Below are 14,219 nucleotides of genomic sequence, written 5' to 3' on the forward strand. Positions count from 1 at the left end.
CTTTTATAAGTCATTACCTATGGAATCCATAAACACATGACTAGGGGTTCTCCACACTGAAGGCAGAGAGGAAAGAATTTCTATTACTTATCACATAGGACTGGTGTGAAGATTTGTTATAATGCCTATAAAAGGCCTCACAGAGTGCTTAACAGAGGTGTCCATTACAGTAAGTTACATTATTACGTAATTATTAGAAAGGGGCATAATCTTACTTTCTAGGAAAATACTTCCCGTTAACAAATGTTTCAAATATGTAAAAGCTTAACAAAGACACGAGTTAAAATGGTCAGTGTTGTATTACTATCCTAACCATTGCATGCTATCTACTATAAATGTTGTTTTGTTTTTGTTTTGAGACAGGATCTCACTCTCACCCTGTCACCAAGGCTGGAGTGCAATGGCACAATCTTGGCTCACTGCAGCCTCAATCTCCAGGGCTCAAGTGATCTTCCCATCTCGGCCTCCCAAATAGCTGGGACCACAGACATGTGCCCAGCAAATTAAAAAAATTTTTTTTGTACAGACAAGGTCTCACTATATTACCCAGGCTAGTCTTGAATGCCTGAGCTCAAGTAATTCTCTCCCCTCAGCCTCCCAAAGTGCTGGGATTACAGGCGTGAGCCACTGCATCAGGCCCTGGCCTCCTGGTTAAGGGATTAGTCCAAAATAATTCTCTGAAGGAGAATTTTCAAACGAATAACCTGTTTCTGCAATTTGGTCTTTCTTTGAATCATCCAGACAAGGCTATCAACCAGTATATAAAATAACCAACAGGGTTAAAATTATCAAAGCAGAGTAATTCATCTACAGTAATTATGCAAGATGACCCTGAACAATTAATGGAATGAAATATCTTGTCAAGCAAAACATGGTTAGGAAGAAAGAAGTTACTAGAAAAAAAAATCTGCCTTGATAGTTATGGGATCAGTTAAAACTTATGGGATAGTTAAAACTTCAATGAATGAAACAATAAACCAGCAGAGGTGAAGCTGCTTTCCATAAAATTGGTTTTACAAAGCTGAGGAGAGATGATATAATAGTTTCAGAGCATCTGAGTTTTTCTCCTCCACTGTGGGAACTGGAGAGGACATATACAGAAAGGCAAAGTACTCAATTTTTTACTTTAAAAAAGATATTGGGCATGACTTACATATTTTATAAATGGGGAAAACACACACAGATACCTTTTTTCTGATTTGCTAGATGATGCAGGGTTTGGGGGTTCTGACGAGGTTACTCTCACTGAAGTCTGTGTGGGAGGTGGACTGCTAAACAAGAAATTGCTAATTAATCTCCAGATGGCAAGGAATGGATAAAGTACTGTTCCCAACAAGGTCCAAATGTCTCCGCTGGAAGAGTGTACCATGGATGCAGTTGGTCTTCCTGCCTAGAAATTAAGAAATAAACAAACCTAGATAAAGACAACATTAGTACAATCACATCATACCCAAGGTTCCAGACGAAACTTTCATCTGGAAAAGGAGGTCCTACTGATTTTAGTTTACCTCAAGAGGGTGAAATGATATCTTTTGCTGTTTTTCAGGTATATATAAACTTCTGAAGACTCCCATAAGTTTTTAAAGATAAATTATAATATACAATATTATAACTGCATAATACTGTATATTATATATAATTGCATAATACTGTATTATATACAATAATTGCACAATACTATATATTATATATACAATAATTGCACAATACTGTGTATTATATATACCATTGTATAATACTGTGTATTATGTATACACAATATTATAATTGCATAATACTGTATTATATACAATATAATTGCATAATACTGTATATTATATATACAATATAATTGCATAATACTGTATTATATACAATTGCATAATACTGTGTATTATATATACAATATAATTGCATAATACTGTGTATTATATATAATTGCATAATACTATGTATTAAATATACAATATTATAATTGCATAATACTGTGTATTATATATACAATATCATAATTGCATAATACTGTATATTATATATACAATGTTATAATTGTATACTGTATATTATATATACAATATTGTAATTGTGTAATACTGTATATTATATATACAATAATTGTATAATACTCTATATTATATATACAATTGTATGTAATTGTATGTTATAATTATTTGGAGCTCTGTTTAAGATAAATTGTAATATACAAACTAGAAAGTAGTTCTCAGTGAAATGAGCCATTTTTTAAGAATATTAAACTTTTATAAGAAAAGTCTTTCTTGCTGATTAAAAAAATGGTTTAGGCCGGGCGCGGTGGCTCAAGCCTGTAATCCCAGCACTTTGGGAGGCCAAGACGGGCGGATCACAAGGTCAGGAGATCGAGACCATCCTGGCTAACACGGTGAAACCCCGTCTCTACTAAAAAAATACAAAAATCTAGCCGGGCGAGGTGGCGGGCGCCTGTAGTCCCAGCTACTGCGGAGGCTGAGGCAGGAGAATGGCGTAAACCTGGGAGGCGGAGCTTGCAGTGAGCTGAGATCCGGCCACTGCACTCCAGCCCGGGCGACAGAGCGAGACTCCGTCTCAAAAAAAAAAACGGTTTAAACAATGAAATCCTGATTACTGGAGAGCTGTTTTGGGGTGGGGGACATGTCTAGTATACAGCAAGGAAAATTATGTTAACCAGGACACAGAAGACCCAGGCTCTCATCCCAGTTATGGCACTTAAGGTAGGACCTTGGCAGCAGTCATTTAAGCTGTCTTCTTTTCTTCACCAGAGATTAAAATATTGTTGTGCAGATCAAATGGGATAATCTGTTTGAATATTCATGTTATTTTTATGTTAAAATAATTTTTTTTTAAAAACTTGGCAAACAGTAGAGCGTATATAAATAAAAGACAGTGTGTGGATTAGGCTGATAATCTGCATTTCTTATTGTCTTCTATTGGTCTTTTTTTGTACACAAAAATATGTGAAGAAAAAAGTTGAAAATTAAACTATTTCATGTCTCACAAGTAGTATCAGCAATACAAATAAAGCACAGGATAATGGAATCATAAATTCATCTAATTATTGGATAACTTGAATTTTAATTACCCACAGTATACCTCTGCACTTCCTTTCCCCTAATGGTAAGAAATGAAGAGTATGATAAACAGATAATGATAAGAAGAGAAAAAAATGCATCTGTATTATACATACTGGCAATAGTACCACCGAAGCGCTTGGGGCAAGTTCCAAATCCAGTAACTTCTTTTTATAATCTTCTTTGGTAAATTCCCTCCTGGGAAACATGGTTGCTAACGAAAAATTACCGTAAGTGTTGCCAACAGTCTGTAACAGAAGTTTTAAAAACTTACAAGGGTGCCTTTAAAACTAAGATATTACATTACTCAGATGAATCCAAAATGACTGCCTTAATTAAAATTGCCTTAATTTTAAAAGTTCATTACATGTTAACTCAAAAAAAGGTATAAAATTGTGCTTCCATCCCCTAAGCAGCTGAAAAGCTATCAAATCCAAACAGTTTTTAAACGCTTCTATAACTCAAAGATGACCACAAAATAGCAAAATGTAGTTCCTAAAAACACAAATAAATTGCGTAAAAACGGACAACTGTGTATCTCCTTTAAGCACTGCTGCAGTTCATCATTAGGTTTTCACTATCCTTTGGCAAACTTACATTAATGTCTCATGAACACACATTTGGATTACAGGTAATCCCTATTAAGAATCTGGACTAGACCAGTATTTCCCTCATATATACCTTCAGGAAATGTAGCCTCCTCCTTGTCTCAAGGCACAAATAGTCCATAATCAACCTACATGATACACACAATCCCAGATCCAGGAACGTACAATGGACAGCACCATAATTACCCTCACAATTTTAAGTCTCTATATACAAAAATCACTGTAAAATCTTAGACATCTGTGTATCTTTCCCTAGAAGATTCCAAAGAAGGAGATTAACTTGTTTGTTGTAGTTTTTTTTTTTAATTTTTATTTTTTTACCCTCACTGTTCTAAAGACATATAAAAATACAAAACTTGGTAACTGTAGTGAGGTGGAGTTTTTTGTTTTTGTTTTTGTTTTTTTTTGAGACAGAGTCTCGCTCTGTTACCCTGGCTGGAGTGCAGTGGCGCAATCTCGGCTCACTGCAAGCTCCACCTCCCGGGTTCACGCCATTCTCCTGCCTCAGCCCCCTGAGTCGCTGGGACTACAGGTGCCCGCCACCACGCCTGGCTAATTTTTTGTATTTTTAGTAGAGACGGGGTTTCACCATGTTAGCCAGGATGGTCTCGATCTCCTGACCTCGTGATCTGCCCGTCTCGGCCTCCCAAAGTGCTGGGATTACAGGTGTCAGCCACCGCGTCCAGCCTGTTTTTTGTTTTTTTTGAGATGGAATCTTGCTCTGTCGCACAGACTTCAGTGCAGTGGTACAATCTCAGCTCACTGCAACCTCTGCCTCCTGGGTTCAAGCGATTCTCCCGCCTCAGCCTCCCGAGTAGCTGGGATTACAGGCGCACACTACCACATCCGCCTAATTTTTGTATTTTTAGAATAGATGGGGTTTCACCATGTTGGTCAGGCTAGTCTCGAACTCCTGACCTCGTGATCCACCCACCTCGGCCTCCCAAAGTGCTGGGATTACAGGCGTGAGCTACCATGCCTGGCCTGAGGTGGAGTTTTAATAGGACAAATGTCAAAGATCTCTTTTTCCCATGTAGTCCCTTCTTTATTTACCTGTGGCAAAAGCAGTGAAACTCAGGATAGGGGACACATTGTGGGAGGCTCCAAGACAGAATGAAAGCGTCTATTTGGGACTGCTTCTACTGTAAAGCTTAGGGGGGAACAGTTTTTAAAATCAATGTTTACATTGTCTAGCCTAATTCACCAGTGCAAGAAGGTGAACAGCTTTTGAGGTGTCCTCCTCTTGAAACCTGTAAGTAAGAAGACCAAATGGGGGAGAAAAGGTCTGGCGGAAAGATCTGAATCCAACTCCCTAATTCTAACCTTGAAGTTATATATATGAAAAAAATACTGATACATATAATGAGCCTAGAACCCAAAGGACATCTGATACTCAGAATCCATTTTGAATAAGGAATCAATCAGGAAATAAAAACAAATTGAAAACTACTTATATCTTAAGGTATATATTCCATTCAGATTTTGAGTAAAGCCACCTTTTGGAAGTAAATTCCTGAAGAAGATACTATTGTCAATAAAGTTTACTGCCTCTTTTTGCTTAGCCAACAGGTAGATTGTAGGAAAATGACCAGCCCCCTAAGCAATCTGTAGGAAATGGAGAGAAGACTGAGAAAAACTGCTTCCATTTCAGGGTAGGGAGACAACTCCATCACATTAGACCTTCGGGAAATCACTTGCTTGTCACTCCTCCAATGAGTCTACTAATCAGTGAAAAAAGTTCCCAGTGGCTGAGCTAGGTGGTTCACGCCTGTAATCCCAACACATTGCAAGGCTGAGGTGGGAGGAATGCTTGAGCCCAGGAGTTCAAGACCAGCCTGGCTACATGGTGAAACCCTGTCTCTACAAAAAGTACAAAAATTAGCAAGGCATGGCAGTATCTGTAAGTTCCAGCTACTTAGGAGGCTGAGGTGGGAGGGCTGCTTGAGCCCAGGAGGTCGAGGCTGCAGGGAGCTGTGATCGCACCACTGCACTCCGGCCTAGGCAACACAGTGAGATCCTGTGTCAAAAAATTTTAAAAAAGAAAAGTTCCCAGGACCTATTGTACAGTATCAGCAAATTCCTACTTCTGCACACAAAGCAGATATGTTACTCCCATATGCACTAACACACAACAGAATTTCCACGATATCTCAGAGGTGTCTTGTGCCTCCCTCCCGGAGAGGTCATAATTTATTCACATTCAACTTCAGCTTTGAAATTTTCCCTTCCTACAATTTAGTAAACTATATACATCTATTTTTACTACAACTCAAGACATAAATTTACCTGTGCAGCAAACTGCCTTGCCTCTTCTAGAGGAGCATCAGAAGGGAACTGATTTGTAAAGGAAGAACCATCAGGAAGACGGAATTGAATTCTTGCAACAGTGCTATCAAAAAAGAAAATTAAAGTCACAATCTTCACGTCTATGTATTAACAATATCACTAAGTTACAGAAAATGGAAGTGGAAATGTGCAATGACAATAGTTTTTCCCACCATATCAGATCTTTTTGTTTGTTAATAACTGCTTTACTGAGATTCATCTTAAAAAATTAACCCTTTTAGGCTAGGTGCCGTGGCTCACGCCTGTAATCCCAGCACTTTGGGAGTCCAAGGTGGGCAGATCACCTGAGGTCAGGAGTTCAAGACCAGCCGGGCCAACGTGGCGAAACCCTCTCTCTACTAAAAAATACAAAAATTGGCTGGGCATGGTGGTGTATGCCTGTAATCCCAGCTACTCAGGAAGCTGAGGCAGGGAGAATTGCTTGAACCCGGGAGGCATAGGTTGCAGTAAGCCAAGATCGCACCGCTGCACTCCAGCCTGGGCAACAGAGTGAGACTCTGTCTCAAACAAACAAAAATTAAGCCTTTTAAAGTGTACAATTCAGTGGTTTTTAAATATATTCAGAATTGTGCAACTATCATCATTATCTAATTCCAGAACATTTGCATCATGCCAAAAAGGAACTCCAACCCCATTAGCAGTCACTCCCCATACCTCCCTCCTCCAGACCCTGGCAACCACTAATATGAATTTGTCTATTTTGGGCATATCATATAATAGAATCATACAGTATGTGACCCTTGTAACTTGTTTTTTTCATGGAAATTATATTTTCAAGGTTCACCCATGTTGTTGCATGTATCAGTTCTTATTCTTATTGCTGAAAAACTTTGTTGTATGAGATACAGTTTACACGTTCTTCAGTTGCTGGACATTTGGGTTATTAACACATTTTAGCTATTTTGACTAATGCTGCTAGGAATACTCATGTACAGGTTTTTGTGTGGACGTTTTCAATTCTCTTGGATATAAACTGCTGTATAAACTGCTGCTGTAGAACTGCTGGGTCCTATAATCACACTATGCTTAACATTTTGCGTTATTAGCAAACTTTTCCAAGGTGGCTATATCATTTTACAATCCCACCAGTAACACAGAAAGGTTCCCAACTATCCACATCCTCACAAACACTTATTACTTTCTCTTTACATGTAGGCATACTTAGTGGGTGTGAAATAGTATCTCATTGTGGGTTTGACTTGATTTCCCTAATGACTAATGATGTTGAACATCTTTTCATGTGCTTACTGGCCATTTGTATATCTTCCTTGGAGAAATGTCTATTCAAATCCTTTCCACATATTTGAACTGGGTGTCTTTATAATTGAGTCATAGGCTCTTTTTATAATCTAAACACAAGTCTCTTATCAAATATATGATTTGCAAATATTTTCTCCAATTCTATGAGTTGTTCTTTGCACTTTTTTTTTTTTTTTTGAGACAGAGTCCCATTCTGTCACCCAGGCTGGAGCGCAGTGGCACGATCTCGGTTCACTACAACCTCTGCCTCCCTGGTTCAAGCGATTCTCATGCTTCAGCCTCTCGAGTAGCTGGGATTACAGGTGTGCACCACTATGCCTAGTTAATTTTTGTATTTTCAGTAGGGACGGGGTTTTGCCATGTTGGTGAAGCTGGTTTTGAACTCCTGGCCTTAAGTGATCCGCCTGCCTCAGTCTTCCAAAGTGCTGGGATTATAGGCGTGAGCCACCACGCCCAGCTTCTTTGTTTTTTTTTTTTTTTTTTGAGACAGAGTCTCATTCTGTTGCCAAGCTGGAGTGCAGTGGCAATCTTGGCTCACTGCAACCTCCAACTCCCGGGTTCAAGTGATTCTCCTGCCTCAGCCTCCCAAGTAGCTGGGATTACAGGTATGCGCCACCACACCCGGCTAATTTTTATATTTTTAGTAGAGACGGGGTTTCACCGTGTGGGCCGGATGGTCTCGATCTCCTGACCTCATGATCTGCCCGCTTTGGCCTCCCAAAGTGCTGGGATTACAGGCGTGAGCCACCGCCCCTGGTCAGCTGTTTCTTGATGATATCCTTCAAAGCACAAAAGTTTTAAATTTTGATGAAGTCTGATTTATCTATTTTTAAATTTTGTTCCTGTGCTTTTAGTGCCATGTCTAACAATCTATTGGCTACTCCTAGATCACAAAAATATACTCCTCTTTTTTCCTCTAAGAATATATATTTTATACAGTTTTACTTTTTAGTAGATGATCCATTGAGTTAATTTTGTACGTGGTGTGAGGTAAAGGTCCAAATTCATTATTTTGCATGTAGCTATTCAGTTGTCCAAGCACCTTTTGTTGAAAAGATTCTTCTTTCCCACTCAATAATCTTGGTACCCTTTTCAAAAATAAACAGTTCATAAATGTAAGGGTTTATTTCTAGAGACTCCACTCTATTACACTGGTCCATATGTTCATCTTGTATCATTACATCACTGTATAGCTTTGTAGTAAGTTTGAAAATCGGGAAGTATGAGTCATCCATCTTCATTTTCCAGATTAACTATTGTGTTTCTTGCATTTCCATATGAATTTTAGGTTTATAATTTATGGAAAAAAGGCAGCTTGAATTTTGGTAGGAATGTTGACTCTACAGATCACTTTGGGGAGGATTATCATCTTAACAATATTAAGTATTCTTATCTATGAACATAGGATACTTTCCATGTATTTAGGTCTTAAATCTTTCAACAATGTTTTGTCATTTTTAGCACACAAATCTTACACTTTTGCTAAATTTATTACTTCATCATTTTTGGAAAATTATTTTTAAAAAGTAATTTTTCTGATTACAAAATACTACTTGTTAACTGTCCAATATGGAAATATGAAAAGGCACAGAGAAGACAATAAGTATTAACCATAATCCAACTAGCAAGGTGTACTGGAAATCTAAACTTTTTTTGTCTTTTCAACATATTTTTGTTTTGGGAACTGCCTTCTTACCCTGCTATGTGTCATTCATTCTGGTATAATTATCAGTAACATTTCCCCCACCTCCTTCGCCACAAGGTTGGACATGTCACCTCCTCCAACCAGAGGGCCCACACGTGTGGGCACTCACTGGTCTGAAGGTGGCCACATGATCCAAACAGGGGCAATCGGAATTCTCATTCTCAATACAAGCATGAGAGAGAAAAGGTTAATCTCTTCTGTCTGGGATCGTGAATTCAAGGTCCTGAAAGTGCCAGGAGGTGCTGGGCTCTCCTGACACCATGGAGAGTTTCTTTGAGAATGAAGCTAAAACAGAAGACACCAAGAATTAAAAAGAGAGAGAGAAATTTTAATGATATCCTTTAGACTGCTGAAAACAGCCACGCCTAACCAAATTCACCCTTGGATTTCTGAACTGCAGAGCCAATGTGTCTCCTCTTTTGCTTAAAACTATCTGATGGGGGATTCTGACAACTAAAGAATCCTACTACGTATGAGATAAACATTATATTCATTTGGTTACAAATCATTTCTGTCTTTGGAAAACAGATATTTATTGGGCCCTCTCTTAGAGTTATTTATGTAGTACTTTTTTAGTGTACACCAACACGAAATGATAGATATCATTGGGAGCTGTCAAATGAATCAATATGTCCCTCTGGAATTGACTGCTTATAACCACAGTACACATCAGTGTTAAAAACCGCCTATAATCATTCTCCTCAGCCCCTATGTGGAGAGATATTTCAGCATGAAATAAAGTACCTTCTTTCTCTTGCGTAAGATTCCCTCTTGACTTCCATTTCTGCCTGTTTGGCTAGCAAGGCAGCAGCTTTGGCAGCCTCTACTTCTTCCTTTGTCTTTGCAAAACGAGCAGCTCTCTCTGCACGGTCCTTTAAAACATCATTAAAAACCAATTAGCTTTACTGCCAGAATGGTCAATTCACACAATTCCAAACAGAAGTATGCATGGAATTCTTTTTTTTATTAAGAGACAGGGTCTTGCTCTGTCATCAAGGCTGGAGTGCAGTGGTACAATCACAGCTCACTGCAGCCTCTGAACACCTGGGCTCAAGCAATCCTCCCACCTCAGCTTCCAGAGTAGCTGGGACTACAGGTGCATGCCACCATACCCAGCTAATTTTTTTCTTTTCTTGTAGAGGTGGGGTCTCGCTTTGTTGCCCAGGCTGGTCTCGTACTCCTGGTTTCAAGCAATCCTTCCACCTCAGTCTCCCAAAATTCTGGGATGACAGTTGTGAGCCACTGTGCCTTGCTGCCTGAAATTCTCTAACACCATATGCGAACTTTAACATTCTGGAACTGTTATTTTTTAGTTTTATCAACTGTCGGAGACCAGAATTATTATTAAGGAAACAAGGACAGGAATTTGCTCACTATTGTATCTCCAAGACTGGAACAAGGTCTGGCACATAATAAATGCTCAACAAGGCTGGGCCTGTAATTCTAGCACTTTGGGAGGCCAAGGTGGGTGGATCGCCTTAAGTCAGGAGTTCGAGACCAGCCTGACCAATGTGATGAAACCCCGTCTCTACTAAAAATACAAAAATTGGCCAGGCATGTTGGCATGTGCCTGTAATCCCAGCTACTTGGGAGGCTAAGACAGGAGAATTGCTTGAACTCGGGAGGCAGAGGTTGCAGTGAGCCGAGATTGCGCCATTGCACTCCAGCCTGGGCAACAAGACTAAAACTCCATCTCAAAAATAAATAAATAATGAATGCTCAACCAAAACTTGTTGACTGACCAAATGAACAAAAAATATTAAGGTAGGGATGGTTTTCTTTCTTTTTTTTTGAGATGGAGCTTCGCTTTTTGTTGCCCAGGCTGGAGTGCAATAGCACGATGTCAGCCTACTGCAATTTCCACCTCCCGGGTTCAAGTGATTCTCCTGCCTCAGCCTCCCAAGTAGCTGGGATTACAGGCGCCCACCACCACACCCGACTAATTTTTGTATTTTTAGTAGAGACGGGTTTCAGCATGTTGGCCAGGCAAGTCTTGAACTCCCGACCTCAGGTGATCAGCCTGCCTCGGCCTCCCAAAGTGCTGGGATTACAGGCATGAGCCACACCTGGCGGGATGGTTTTAATATGTATTGCAGCTGATGAATTCTAAAAGCAATTGTTGCAAAGTAAGCTTTATGATGTGCCTAAATCCTTTGAATGTTGCAAAAAAGTGTGCCTGTGACTAGAGAAGACTACTAGGTACTTAGCTTATTTTCTAGGGAATCTTTAAAAGCTGCTTTCTGAATGCTGATAAAAGTCATAAATTTAAAAAATATGAATAAAATTCACTTTGAAAAAAATTAACTCTAATTTTAATCTTTACTATTTTAATTCATTTACAATTTCTAAGAAAAGGAGGCTCATCATTGGTAGTCTATGAGTCACTAAAAACTATTTTTGTGTGCACAGTCTGGTAGTAATCTAAAGCTACTGCGCACAGAAAAACAATTTCATGAATGTCTGGAAACTTAAGACTTACCAATGCAATCTGCTGTTTTATACGTTCTCGAGCTGCCCTATCTTCTGCCTTTTCTCTGTTTCTTTCCTCCAACATTCTTTTTGTTAATTCTTCTTCTTGTTTTCTTTTATAATCCAACATTTCTTTTCCAGTTTTTCTCCTCTCAATTTCCTTCTTAATCTCTCTCTGAATTAAAGAAAAAGTTTTATGATCCAAAAACAACTTGAAAATCTGCCCCAGATATTTTGAATGTAAGGAAAACTGCAGTTAAAAAAATAAAACTTCATAAAATGTAAGTCTAGACGAGTTTATTAATGGCATGGTTAATGGTCAAATGTCTATCAATCTACAAATCATTGCCAGTGGTCTATTAAGATAATAATGTAGTCAGCATAAGTTGAAGGCAAGCATTACAGGCCTTTAGTCATGAGGTTCAATATATTACCCTTCAGGGACAAGATGGCAGTCATGTATTTGGCTTGAATGAAATGGTAACGTTCCTACATTAGAACTCCAAAGAAATGCTACACAGTTAGGTACATGTGGTGAGAAAAATGAACCATGTGCTAGAATGCTTAACAGGAGAGGAAAAACTCAGCAAAATGTCTACACATTTTTTCACAAAAATGAACTAAAACTTTGTTCTGCCTCAAGCCAAACAATTTTAGCTCCAGTCCCTTTATTCTTAGTATAAAAAAATCATTGCAGAGGGAAAAAGCATGGTAGCAATTTACGAAAAGCATTCGTAGCAATTTACGAAAAGAACACAAAAAATGTATATCCTATGACTCTACTAGAGAAAACAGATAGGAATTATCTTCATAGTGCTGCAACACTGAACTAAAACTAGGAAGTCACCCTAGGCCTGCCACACTGAATAGAATAATCAATCATAACCTCAGTTAATGAGAGGATAAAACAATGCTAACTGCATGAACTTTACCTGTTCTTCCTCTTTTCTTTTCTCTTCTCTCCTTTCTTCAAGTTTTTTTGTTAGTCTGTATTAAAAAAAAAAACACACACACACACTAATTGAGACACATCATATTAATATAAAACATATTTAGGAGATGGATTTAGCTAAAACAATTGGAGAAATAAAGAAACAAAAAGCAAGCAACAATTTATCTGCCTGGCTTCAGGCTCCTACAGAAATCCTGGAGTCAACGAGAGCCCATCAGAAGCCTAGCTTCAGTCTAAATGCCTCACTTCCCACTTATAATTAGTTTCCCTTTTTCCTTCTGATATACCTGACATTGACTTTAAAATCTACAAATACATTTTCAAGCAAATATATAAATCAGTGACTGATAAATGCTCTACTCCTTATATAAAAGTAAATAGCACTATAGTTAAAAAAAAAAAAAAAAGAAAAAAAACTGTAAAAATAAAAACAAAAACTTAAGGCCAGCAAATTATTAATACCAAATTACTAACACCAACTTGATTCTCAACTGTAAGAAGTTCATCAATTAAAAATGAATGGAGGCCAGGCACAGTGGCTCACACCTGTAATCCCAACACTTTGGGAGGTCAAGGTGGTTGAATCTCTTGAGCTAAAGACCAGCCTGAGCAACATGGCAAAACCCTGTCTATCGGGGCTGAGGTGAGAGAATTGCTTGACCCGGGAGGTCGAGGCTGCAGTAAGCCACGTTCGCGCTACCACATTCCAGCCTGGGTGACAAAGGGAGACCCTGGTCTGAAATAGACAAACAAACAAATGGAGGCTGGGTGTGGTAGCTCACATCTGTAATCACAGTACTGCAGGAGGCTGAGGAAGGAGGACAGCCTAAGCCCTGGAGTTTGAAACCAGTATGGGCAACAACTTGAGACTCCATCTTTACAAAAAATAAAAAATTAGGCCAGGCACAGTGGCTCAAACCTGGCTCAAACGGCCAGGAGGCGGAAGTTGCAGTGAGCCGAGATGATGCCACTGTACTCCAGCCTGGGTGAGAGAGTGAGACTCTGCCTCAGAAAATAAATAAATAAATAAATAAATAAATAAATAAATAAATAAATAAATAATACAAAATTAGCTGAGCATGGTAGCGTGCAATGTAATGAAATGCCATCTCAAAAACTAATAACATAGGCCACGCACGGTGGCTCATGCCTGTAATCCCAGCACTTTGGGAGGCCGAGCTGGGCAGATCACGAGGTCAAGAGTTTGAGACCAGCCTGACCAACATGGTGAAACCCTGTCTCCACTAAAAATACAAAAAACAGCCGGGCGTGGTGGCGTGCGCCTGTAATCCCAGCTTCTAAGGAGGCTGAGCCAGGAGAATCACTTGAACCCAGTAGACGGAGGTTGCAGTGACCCGAGATGGCGCCACTGCACTCCAGCCTGGGCAACAGAGCGAGACTCCATCTCCAAAAAATAAAAAAATTAAAAAATAAAATTATGATTCTGAAATTAGACAGTGGTAATGGATGCACAACCTTGTGAATATACTAAAACTCACTGAATTGTACACTTTCAATTTCATGGTAGTGAATTATATTTCATTTTTTTAAATGAAAAATGGTATTTTCTCTAAAAGTGTTTGGTGTATACATTTATTAGAACTCAGCTGAACAACATGTGCCAGCAATCAAAGGAGTGAGTACTCAAGGAATGTTGGAGACATGTCAAAAGGCCAGAAGACCCAATATGAAGGGGATTCCAACAAGTCAAATTTGGGGCAATTTGTGCACCAAAAAGAAGAGAGAAATGGATAGTAACACATGAGAGAAAAAAAAAAGCATCTGTGACATGTCTCAACTGCTAAGGGGAACTGTAA

The 14,219-nt window shown here is 38.9% G+C and overlaps 1 protein-coding gene across 1 annotated transcript in view; it reads right to left on the bottom strand.

Annotated features, from left to right (window-relative positions):
• The window catches only part of UBXN4 (UBX domain protein 4), a 41,444-nt gene that overhangs the window by 3,599 nt on the left and 23,626 nt on the right, over nucleotides 1-14,219 (bottom strand). Inside the window, exons 7-12 of the mRNA XM_010367300.2 lie at nucleotides 12,383-12,437; nucleotides 11,461-11,625; nucleotides 9,726-9,853; nucleotides 5,957-6,059; nucleotides 3,179-3,310; nucleotides 1,188-1,390 (exon numbers count right to left, since the gene is read on the bottom strand). Of these exons, the coding sequence (XP_010365602.1) occupies nucleotides 1,188-1,390; nucleotides 3,179-3,310; nucleotides 5,957-6,059; nucleotides 9,726-9,853; nucleotides 11,461-11,625; nucleotides 12,383-12,437 (786 nt within the window). The remainder of the gene's footprint in view (nucleotides 1-1,187; nucleotides 1,391-3,178; nucleotides 3,311-5,956; nucleotides 6,060-9,725; nucleotides 9,854-11,460; nucleotides 11,626-12,382; nucleotides 12,438-14,219) is intronic.

Source organism: Rhinopithecus roxellana, chromosome 14 (assembly GCF_007565055.1).
Source record: "Rhinopithecus roxellana isolate Shanxi Qingling chromosome 14, ASM756505v1, whole genome shotgun sequence".
NCBI lineage: Eukaryota > Metazoa > Chordata > Mammalia > Primates > Cercopithecidae > Rhinopithecus > Rhinopithecus roxellana.